At 52.6% G+C, this 11,095-nt stretch overlaps 1 protein-coding gene across 5 annotated transcripts in view; it reads left to right on the top strand.

Moving 5' to 3' along the window:
• The window catches only part of NUP93 (nucleoporin 93kDa), a 74,244-nt gene extending 64,342 nt beyond the window's left edge, over nucleotides 1–9,902 (top strand). For 4 of the 5 annotated variants that reach the window (XM_005873535.2, XM_014545554.1, XM_005873537.2 and 1 more), the window contains 10 exons: nucleotides 427–618; nucleotides 1,011–1,137; nucleotides 1,223–1,295; nucleotides 1,571–1,615; nucleotides 3,225–3,341; nucleotides 4,046–4,164; nucleotides 4,957–5,074; nucleotides 5,498–5,581; nucleotides 6,937–7,065; nucleotides 9,411–9,867. In XM_005873535.2, coding sequence (XP_005873597.1) covers nucleotides 427–618; nucleotides 1,011–1,137; nucleotides 1,223–1,295; nucleotides 1,571–1,615; nucleotides 3,225–3,341; nucleotides 4,046–4,164; nucleotides 4,957–5,074; nucleotides 5,498–5,581; nucleotides 6,937–7,065; nucleotides 9,411–9,521 — 1,115 coding nt within the window. In that variant the 3' untranslated portion in view covers nucleotides 9,522–9,867. Of the gene's footprint in view, nucleotides 1–426; nucleotides 619–1,010; nucleotides 1,138–1,222; nucleotides 1,296–1,570; nucleotides 1,616–3,224; nucleotides 3,342–4,045; nucleotides 4,165–4,956; nucleotides 5,075–5,497; nucleotides 5,582–6,936; nucleotides 7,066–9,410 lie in introns of all 5 variants that reach the window. The other variant, XM_014545553.1, reaches the window with a different exon arrangement.
• Nucleotides 9,903–11,095: the final 1,193 nt, after the last annotated feature.

Here is an 11,095-nt window from a genome sequence, read left to right as displayed (position 1 = left end):
GTCCCGTCCCGCCCGCCCCCCCCACACACACACACTGTTTAAGAATCTTGGAAGAAAAGGTTCCAGCTAGTGGTCAGTAGTTGTTGAATTCAGTTACTGCGAATCTGAGTGATCTGAAGCCCCTTTGTAGTCTTCATTCCTCTCCTTGTTGAGGGACTTCATCAGGATAAGGAGATCAGCAGCCCTTTTGTATTTCGTTTTAAGGTCCTGAACTCTGTTTCTCTCCCACCTACTGCAGGCAGCTTGGGTTTCACAACACGATCCCTAAGGTCTAGAGAAGGTCATGGAACCAGGTTGGGTTCACGTGGCGGTGCTCTGTGTCCAGGGCCCCTCCACCCACCAAAGGTCCTTTAAGCGCACAGGCTTCTGCGTGGGGTGGCTGTGGAGGCTGACTCCCTCTGAGTGGGCTGTGTCTCCCCCCCACAGGCGAGTCCCACTTCACAGTGAACCAGCAGCCCTTCCTCTACTTCCAAGTGCTGTTCCTGACCGCGCAGTTCGAGGCGGCCATCGCCTTTCTCTTCCGCATGGAGCGGCTGCGCTGCCATGCTGTCCACGTGGCCCTCGTGCTCTTTGAGCTGAAACTGCTTTTAAAGTCCTCGGGACAAAGTGCGCAGCTCCGTGAGTGTTTGTTGGCAGTCGCATAACCACGTCCCTTCCCCCATTGGGTGGCAGTGGACTCATCCCTGCAGCCAGCGAGGATTGGGCAGATGGTACCAACCATGACGACGGTGCCGTGCACAGTGCTGGGTTAGTGGCCAGTCCGGCAGGTTGCCCGGAGGAATGGCAGGAGAAGCAGGTCCTAGAGTCATGAGTCTGGGTCCCCTTATCTCCACTCTGCGCTGGGGAAGAAGTTGAGGACAGGGTGGTGACAGGGTTGGCCAGAGCTGGTGACATTGGCTGGGCTGCAGGAATAGGTGCTGCTGGGTCCTTGGACTCAGCCCCCACACTTCGTCGTTGCCTGGGTCAGAGGGGCAGCGTGGTTGTGACCAGTCCTGTCCCCCGTGGTGCAGTCAGCCACGAGCCTGGCGACCCCCCCTGCATGCGGCGGCTGAACTTCGTGCGGCTCCTCATGCTCTACACCCGGAAGTTTGAGTCCACGGACCCGAGGGAGGCCCTCCAGTACTTTTACTTCCTCAGGTAAAAGTTGCTCTTGACCCTTCACTTCAGCTGGTTGTGACCTCAAGTCCACACTAGAAAGCACATTGCCTTTGCCCCCATACAGGGACGAGAAAGACAGTCAAGGAGAAAACATGTTTCTACGCTGTGTGAGTGAGCTTGTGATAGAAAGCCGAGAGGTACGTGGTTCCTTCCCGCTCCCACCCGTGGCTGTCAGTAGACACGTTCTCACGCTAACCGGGTACCCTCAGCATGGTTCTGATGGAGAAGACCCAGGGGTTTTTAATTCTCTTTGGTTTCTGACAATGAAAATGTTGATTCAGTCCCACTGTTTCCTAGTTAATGTAAGCCTTCTCCCACCCCCCCTCTTTCCTTCCCCGCATGTCCCCAAAGAATTATGGATTATGGGTATATCTTTGTCCAGTAAATTGAGTAAACATTTTTGTCTCTGCAGTTCGACATGATCCTTGGGAAACTGGAGAATGATGGGAGTAGAAAGGTGGGTTAGACACACCCCTAGAGATGTGCTAGTTTGCAGTTGGAGATTTATAATTGTCCAAAGATTACAGTTAGACTTTAGGACTCAAGATACTGAATAAAGGTGTAGATATGAGTGGAGCTGCTTAGTTTAAAACATAAAGAATGACTGTTATAGGCCCCAAATGATGACCTTGATTTCACACACATTTCTGTTTCTCCTAAAAACATGTAAATTGTTGACAAGGTAGCTTTTTATTAGTTGAAAGTACTCATCTGTTCACGCTGCCACTTTGGGAGCTGAGAAGGCTACATTACTGTTACTCTTGGCTCAGAAAATATGCAAGAAAAAAAGATTGATTATTGCACCTACTCTCCCCAGATGGAAAAGTTAGAAATACGCTTGCCCTCTCTCAGAAGGTACTTCTGAGGGCTCAGCACCCCACTGACCCCGAGATGCAGCTGCTCCCGTGAGCCTCAGCGATTCCCTGAGACCCGTCGTGCCCATTGGGCGGCTCAGGAGCAGGGACAGAGGCCCTGGCATTGGAGACCAGTCCTGGCCCCACTCGAGCACACTCCCTGTGGCCTCTCCTGGGGACTCACTTTTCTCACCTGTAAAATGGTGGGTAGGACTCAGAGATCTCAAGATGAGCCCACACTGCTCACACCGTCCAGCTGAGAAGGGAGGCCAGTGGCAGGCTGATGGCGATGGCCATGCTGCCTGAGCAGGACAATTGCCGGGCACTGTGCTGAGTGTGTCACAGGGATTTTTTAAAAATCTAATTGCCACAATAACTCAGCAAGGCGGGCATTGTTACCTATCTTTTCCAAGGGAGGTTAATTATCTTCCTCAAGATCACACAGGTAGTAAGAAGGGGAGCTGGAATTTGAACCCCAGAGCTCCTGCTCTTCCCTGATCGGTGCTGCCTCTAGGGTGGCAGGTGCAGGTCCGCTGACTTGGTCCAGTGCTGATGGAGAATCAGAACGGCCAGTCGGACATCACGAGACCCGCCCTGGCTTTCTGTGGTTCCTAAGGCCTCTCATGCTCTCCTGACCATCTGGTTGCCGTTGAGTGATGATGGTGATTAAAAAAAAAAAAATTCTGATACACCTTGCGTGTATATTTTGAGCACTGCGTTCCTTTTGCCGTCTGTCCTAAAAGGAAATCTAAAACTCAGATATTTTCCCTGAGTTTCCTGATCCCTTGCGTGTATATTTTGAGCACTGCGTTCCTTTTGCCATCTGTCCTAAAAGGAAATCTAAAACTATTTTTCCTGAGTTTCCTGATTCCCCTCCCATGGTGCCTACTCGTCAGCAAAGTTAAAATCATTGGTGGTATTACCCACACTCTGGGTCATTTTGGAAGATTAGAACAGAGTATTACTGCCGACTCCTCTGTGCTCCCTCTTCATGCGCAGCTTCCTTGGTCCCTTTTATATGTTTAACAAGCCCTTATGTTTCCACGAAAGCCAGAGCCCAACCAGAGCCCAACCGATGAAATATATGTATTGCCCAGGGCAAGCATTTTCAGTTAAAGTGGTTTTCAGATCCCAGTTGCTTCTCTACCTTTAAAATAACAGCTCCGTGCACCCATCTCTTTCTTCCTCCCCGTCCATCACCTGTCTTGTCAGCCTGGAGTCATAGATAAGTTTACTAATGACACGAAGCCTATTATCAACAAAGTTGCTTCCGTGGCCGAAAATAAAGGACTGTTTGAGGAAGCTGCAAAGCTTTACGACCTTGCCAAGGTACAGTGCGCCCTCCCTCCTCCTGCACTTAGTGGATCTGTCACCGAGGGGCATTAAATGCACAGACATTGGGGGATGCGGGGGTCCTGCTTGCCCCCTGCCGAGGCACGCTCCCTGGTACTTGGGCGTCAGTGGTCCCGTCAGGGTGAGACTCTGCTCTACAGAATTATTTGTGCCCGTGACGTATTTCTGGCCAAGAAAGAGCGGCGTATGGTAAGGATGTCCTGCAGGCATTGAGCTGTAGTCTCACTTGGCAGCCGAATAAGCGTCGTCACATTTTGATGGCGAAGCTGCTGGTGAAAATGCCTTGGTGCCTACCCTCTGGGCAGCACAGACACACGGTGATTCACGCGGCAGGGAGCAGGATGGCAGCTGAGGTGTTCCGAGAGCGGGAATAAGGGTTTCCACTTAAGAACATACAATGGCTGCTGGTGATCATGTAGCCTAGAAAAGAGGATATTATCTCCTTTCATCAACAGAAGAGTGGACAAAAAGAGGGTTACACTTCTCTCTTTTTTTAATTTAAAGATGTTTTGATTGAGGTCTAATTAAGACGTAGACCAATGTGGATGTTAAGTGCGCACCCCCAGATTAAGATTCAGAGCATGTCCACCCACCGCCCCAGAACGTCCCCTGTTTTGTGTGGTTACTTAGTGCCTTCTATTGATTATTTGATTCCTTCCTTAACTTAAAACATCGAACAGAATGCTGATAAGGTGCTGGAGCTGATGAACAAACTGCTGAGTCCCGTCGTGCCCCAGATCAGCGCCCCGCAGTCCAACAAGGAGAGGCTGAAGAACATGGCCCTCTCCATCGCGGAACGGTAAGGCCAACGCTGCCAAATCTGCTAGTAACAGCAGTTCCAGAGCAGCCCCAACTCACATTCCAACAGCACCGCAGGCTCCTGTTCCCCACACCATCACCAGAACTTGGTACTGGCAGACTTAACATTTTTCCCAAAAAGAAGGGCATGAAAGGGTATCTCAGCATTTTAATCCCGCACGTTAGGTTTAATTCTAGGCATTACGTTCACTCTCCTATTATCAGCCATCTCAAAGGCATTTGGGAGCAAAGCTAGTGATGGCCAGGTGGGGCAGTTCTTAAGAGGGGAGTGGCCAGGGTTTCAGAAGCCACCTTCCCCCACCCCCCCGGGCGTTAACAGAGTTGTCAGACTGATGAGTGTAACTCCCAGGCTGAGCAGTCATCGCTGTGCCTCTGCAGATGCTCCCGACAAAGGGCCCGATGCTTTCCTGGGGCAGCGCAGGAGGGCGTTCTGTGGCCAGTGAGAAATCTCCACTTAGCACACCGTCCCCAGGGATGGCCACTGGGCTTTTGGCCCATCAGGACCCCCCATCCTTCCTGGGTATGTGGGTGCAGAGATGGTGGCTGAAGCTAGAGACCATTGCTTCGTGCAAAGTATTTGTAGGAGGATTCATATCAAATCCACCATCCAAAGCTCGGCCATTTCAAAAAGAAACACCATGTTCCAGTCCTCAGTTCACCTCATACAGAGAGTTCAAGAGGTTCTGACGGTTCTCAGATGCTGTCCTAAAGCTCCAGATTGCACGGGAATTCATGATATGCCCCTGACCTCTTCCCTCGCTCTCTCTTTCAGGTACAGGGCTCAGGGGGTCAGTGCAAATAAGTTTGTGGACTCCACATTCTATCTCCTGTTGGATTTGATTACCTTTTTCGATGAATATCACAGCGGCCACATTGACAGAGCCTTTGACGTGAGTGTCGGGAGGGGTGTTTGAAGTGCAGGTTAATATACGCCCTTGAAAAATTCAGAACACTTCGCGGGAGTCACTGAAAACTAAGGCAATGTCACCAGTATGCCTGCTCCGGGAAGGACTGTGCAACCGGGAATTTCAAGGGGATTTCTGTGTTGCTTTCGCTTCCTTTTTCTTTTTTCTATTCCTTACCCCTTTAGTCTGAAAACAGCTCGCAAAGTAATTTGAAATCTGAGCTTTAAAATGGCCTTAGGAAATGAGGATAGGAATGAAGTTAGTCAGCAAGGTGGAATCAAAGCCTTTGGGTGTGAGGGGGTGGCGTGTTCTCAGAAGCCCTTGGTGGACGTACTGGATGCTGTTTGAGGAGCTGGCACGACGGTGATGCGTGTGTCATATGGGCTGGTGGGTTTTTGTTTTAAACAGATCATTGATCGCTTGAAGCTGGTGCCCCTGAATCAGGACAGCGTGGAAGAGAGAGTGGCCGCCTTCAGGAACTTCAGTGATGAGGTGAGGCCTCTTGCTGAGCTCTGCCTTCTGCTCCCACTCCCGCGAGAGCTGTCATTTCGGTGTAGCTAGTGACTAAGTCTGAGTATGTCACCGCCCAGATTGAGTTTTCTGAGAGGAGTTCAGCTTCCCACATCCTGGGCTGGTTTTTCTGTGAGTACGTGTCTCCATCAGATTAATTTCTGACTCAGAAAATACAGTCACGTCAGTGATCAGACATGTTCTAGGGAGAAACAGGTCTCTGGTTGACCCTGTGAGGTCTGGAGTAGTTCTCTGTTATCCACTTGTTCTAGAAGGTGTGTTGGTGCTTCTCTGGGATCTTCTCTAAGTAGCTCCATTGGGTGCATAACACATGCATCACGACCCACTTCCTCCCGTCCCCTCTTGGACCTGTTTTGTCTTGAGAAGCAGGTGCAGCGGCCATGGACCAGTTGTTAGCCTTGGAGCCCCAGCGCCACTGTCTCTGCAGCATTGCTAGCACAGTGCCCCCATCTAGCCCCAGGGCACTCAGCTCTCCGCACACTGGAATTGCTAGGAGAGCTATACAAACCTGCATGCCCGGGCCCTGCGCCCAGAAACTCCAGTTCCCCTGGTCTGGGCTGCGGCCCAGAACTCCCCTCATTCCATGTGCAGCCGGGCTAGGAGTCTACTCTAGAGCCGCCTGTCCCCGGGTGTCACTAACAGTTTCCATTTAGAACTGGTCCTCAGTAACAAATCCCTCTTACAAAACAGCTTCTGTTGTAGAGGAAGAAGGAGGGCCGGCTTCTGCACATGTGGTGGGGCGGTTGCCTACTGTGGTCCACACAGCTTAGGTCTTGCCACTCACAGCCTTCCCTTCGTTCCTGCTGTCATCCCCCTCCTCCCAAGCTACTTGGTCTTTGTTGTTTCTTGCCTTCTCTGGGTGCATCGTTCATTGCGGCATGGGTGACGTGGTGCGCCAGCGCCTGCCTCTCTAGATGCTCCCAAGGGCTCTGCTAGGGCTGAGGGTCCGAGGAGACGGTCTGATGGGTCTGAGACAGGAGTGTCCCAACTCTGACATTCAAATCCACACTTTCCTTGGTGATCACGCTGTCGGCCAATCCACCCTCCCACGCTGGCGAGATGTGCTCAGCCTGCTTTGGCTCACTGCCTGCCCAGGAGTCGTGGCATAAAGGAGGGAGCAGGAGGGACCCACCTGAGTGGCGCCACCTGGGCTTCGCTCTCACACTTGACATTTCAGTGCCATAGGCTACCTTTTTAGTGACTAGCTCTCCACCTGGCAGCTGTGGGCATGCGTGTGCCCAGGCCTGCCCGGAGGCCCCGCTCCCATTGCTGGCCCCGGCTGGGTTCCTCTCCTGACTTCCTGTGTTTCTCTGCAGATCAGGCACAACCTCTCAGAAGTGCTTCTCGCCACCATGAACATCCTGTTCACACAGTTTAAGCGGCTCAAGGGGACGAGTCCCTCCTCGGCTTCCCGGCCCCAGCGAGTCATCGAGGACCATGACTCTGTAAGATCCCCGCGTGGGCCAGAGCCGTGGCGGGGAACCGCCTTTCTGGTTTGCCGCCCATTGCGCCGCGTGAGCCCATGCGCATGAGCCCAGGCTGCCCTTCCCCGTTCCGCCCGGCAGCTGGGAAACCTGGGTGAACCCGGGTCAGGAGGCTCCAGGAAGAAATCACACCTCAATGGGATTGCTGTTCTTCTCCAGCTAAAAACAGACAAAAAAGTTGTTCCCAGTTTGCGAATATCACCTTTTTAAAAATCCAAAATAGAAGGCTAATTTGTAGTGATTCCGTAAGAACTTCCTGAGCTCATTTTAAAATATCAGGTTACTTTGTGAGTCTCAGCTCAGCACTTTCATCAAAACCATTCTCACTTTTGGTCAGCACATTACCTTGATGCAAGCCCTTGCTTCTGCTCTCATCTGAGCCTCACAGTGACCCAAAGATGGGGGCAGGCACTGTCATTCCCAGTTTACAGCAGAGGGAACCGAGGCCTGGAGTCGGGAAGCCACTTGCTTTTGTGGGCCCCTCGGGGTAGGGAAGGAGCCATCGGTCTGACACCCGAGCCAGTGCCTTTCAGCTGCTGTGGGGCCTCAGCGTTCTGCGGGTCAGGCACAGCCCAGGCCGATAGAATCCTAGGACTCATGCAGCCTGTGATGTCCAGTTGACTTGTCCAATCACACCATCAAAACTGTTAGTGTTTGAACATTACCTTTCCCTTACCTTCTCCACCTAATGTTTGCTGAGACTCAGTAAGGTGTATAACAGCCACACCTGATTTTGACAGTCAAGAAACTAGAGCTTTGGAAATCCTATCTCCTGCCTCCGAGGGTGTCTGTGGGCTCTGTCGCTTACAGACCTGCCCCGTGAGCTCTGGTGGGCGTTTCACCTTCGGCCACCCAGAGAGCAGTGCTCGGGAAGGATGCACTTACTTGTAGGCCGTCCGTGTGTGCACCAAGGCAGCTGCTGGCCGCCGACTGCTCTTAGGCTGCGAGAGCTACACAGCCTCAGAAGTGATGTGAGGAGGCGTGCCAGTGCGACTCACTGCGCGTGGGCCTGGGCAGCCGTTTGTGTGTGTGATGAACAGCCCAGTGCAGGCTGCTGTGGGTCCAGGGCGGAGGCGGACATTCCCGGTGCGCTGGGTGCTGCCTCCAGGTCAGCGGAGGCCCTGCCCACAGGTGGAGCAGCTGGCCTGGCCGGCGGAACACATTCTGTGTTTTAATCTCTTGTTTTAGGCACTTAGTTTTTGCATGTCATGAGTAAAGCCATTCTCCCATCTTCCTCCTGCCCATCACTCTTCTTTTTTATGGGGTAGAGACGGACAGAGTAGAGACTTGGATGTACACGCTGCCTGCCCAGGCTGTGGCCGCATGGTTCATGTGCAGTGCTGCCCAGCCGGGGGCCCGGCCCTTTGCCCGAACACCCCTGGGCTCATGCAGAGTAGCTTACAGTCAGCCGTGAGGGTTGGGCACTTGTGTGCGCATTGAAAGAAAGTTTCACAGGTACTCTCATCAGAAAGTAACGTTTTCTTTTGCTTGGACATTAGTCAGGACATGTACTTGCCAGTTTATTGTATGTGTCAGCTATAGCACTTGCCTTCCGTTTCCTTCGTGGATGGCTCTTGAGGAGCCTAGTAAGTGACCCTTGTGTTTCCTTAAGAGTCCAGTCACTGGGCAGGGGATGTCTAGACTCTCGCGTTCTCTTTCCCGGCAGTTTCCTTTGTCGCTGCTATAAGCATCCCACGTATCTCACTGTGGGGCCACACGGAGCTCTTCTGCAAAGTTTCTGTATTCCTTAATCATCTGTCACTTAGAAATCAGAGTGACGGTTGTCTTTCTACTGTTTTTAGAGACACCTGAGTTAAAAATCTTTCCCTCCTGGAACAATCGATGGAATCCCATAATATTGTTGCCAAGGAAACGAGGGCCAAGCACTTATGTCAGGAAGGAAGGAGTGGGAGGAAGGAAAGGGGAGAGGGAGAGGAGAGAGCGCCGGCCTGGGGCTGCATTGTCTCTGCTCCCCAGGGAAGCAGCAGGCACCAGCCAGGGGAGAGGCGGGCCAGCAGAGCAGGGTCTACAGCGCAGGCCTGTGTCCCAGCTCGTCACCTGTCAGGCGAGGCAGCTGGCCTGGCAGACCCAGCTATCCTTGGCTTAGGAGAGCTTGGAGCTGGGCCCTGGGACGGGCTGTGCTAACTCTGTACCTTGCGGAAGAACGTGGTTGTCGTCCACCACCACCCCTCCCCGCCGGAACCTGCCCCTGGCACTGGCAGGTAGAAAATGATAGACCCTGCTGGTGGTCCCGGCACAGCACCTCAACGTCAAGGTAACTGGCTTTCTCGTCTTCCCTTTCTCAGCAACTCCGAAGTCAAGCCCGGGCCCTGATTACCTTTGCTGGGATGATACCCTACCGGACGTCCGGGGACACCAACGCAAGGCTGGTGCAGATGGAGGTCCTCATGAATTAAGTGCGGGCTCTGCGGGCTCCGGACGCACGCTGTCAGTACCCCGAGCGCGTGGGCCACAGGGTGGGGTTTCTGGTTTTGTTTCTGTTGTTTTGTTTTGTTTTGTTTTTCGTATTATGTATTTTTGGTCAACACCAATAAATTTCTTTGATTTGTATTTTTTTTCACATTATTTTCTTTCCTTATTTTTTTCCTTTGAAAATTTGTTTAAATTTTTATTTGTATGGGAGGAGATGACTTCAGTAGTGCTTGAGCCAGAGAACGACAGGCTTATGTAGCCATAGGCATCTATGATTTGGGTCAGGTCGACCTGAAATGATTAAAAATTAACCCAACATGAGCAAGGAAATGAAGGCTTTGGCCGTTACTTTTATTTAGATATAATATTTCATATAATGGGGTCATGGTTCGTTTTTCACATTTTTATTTGACTGAGAAAGCCAGCCTCGCTTTGGGGGAGTTGAGATCAGTGATTATCGGGCACTCCGGGTTCCTTCTCTTCTCTCAGGTGTGGCTTGGGGTCCAGGTGGCCTAAGACCACCTTCCAGTTCCAGGATTAATTCGTGGGCTGTTCTCTTGCAGTCCCACTGGAGGTGAAAACAGGCTTAGGAAAGGGTAGCCTTCCAAGCAGACGTGGTAGGTGCCCTGCTGGGGTGGAGGAAGGCAGCCCTCCTGCGACGGTAGCTGCCCAGTGAGAGGTGACCACTTGGCCTTGTGCTCCCCCCAGGAGGACTTTGAGCCGCTCATTCCCTTCTCTGGTGGTCAGTACCTCTGTTTGGATAATGAAGCCGATCGGCTGGGCACGTTCACAAGTCCCATTGGGCATTGTCACGGGGGGCTTGTGGTCCCTGAGCAGAGGGGGTCCCTCAGCAGTGGCTTTCTCCCGCCCCAGTCCCGAAGGCCCAGGCAATACTGCAGAGGGAATGGGATGCGTGCTCGCTCCTCAGTGGGTGGCTGGTCTAGAGATGCAGAGAGACAGGCTGAGGGTGCAGGGCTTCTGTGTCCCCAAGGTGACGCTGTGAGCCCAGAGGCACGATCCTGTGGCAGCTTATTAGCTTCAGCGTCATCCCAGCTCACCTGTTTGGGGAACTAAATCTTGTCCCTCGACATTGGTCCATGATTTTACCTTTTACCCTGAGAAACCGAGACCGTGGCACCGAGGGACCTTCATCCTCCAGGGGTGAGTCCAGTCCGCCCCGTGGAATCGGGGCACTTGGAGACAGGGTTCCCCCCGGCCTCAGGCGGCTCATCGTAAACTCACCGAGACACCGAGGGCGGTACCGGCTCGAGCTGGGTCCTTTTCAGAGGCCTGGGGATTTGATTTCAAAGAATCTGTTCCTTTGACTTATTTTTTTTAACGAAACAACTCCGGCTGCCTCACTTCAAAGGGGAAGCTGGAGGGAGCACTTTCTGAGCCAGTCCTTTGGTTTTGTCATTCAGAGAGCCGGCGTGCCCTTCAGCTGGGGCTGGAGCGGGCCCTGGCCCTGCCCTCCGAACGTGCGGTCTAATTAGAGACTTCAGTCCCGCAGCCACGGTTCTTACTCCTTTGATGCATCATTTAAATTCTCGGGCGTGGG

The sequence above is a fragment of the Myotis brandtii genome, unplaced genomic scaffold (genome assembly GCF_000412655.1).
Source record: "Myotis brandtii unplaced genomic scaffold, ASM41265v1 scaffold411, whole genome shotgun sequence".
Taxonomy (NCBI): domain Eukaryota; kingdom Metazoa; phylum Chordata; class Mammalia; order Chiroptera; family Vespertilionidae; genus Myotis; species Myotis brandtii.
This window is presented reverse-complemented; position numbering and strand designations above follow the sequence as displayed.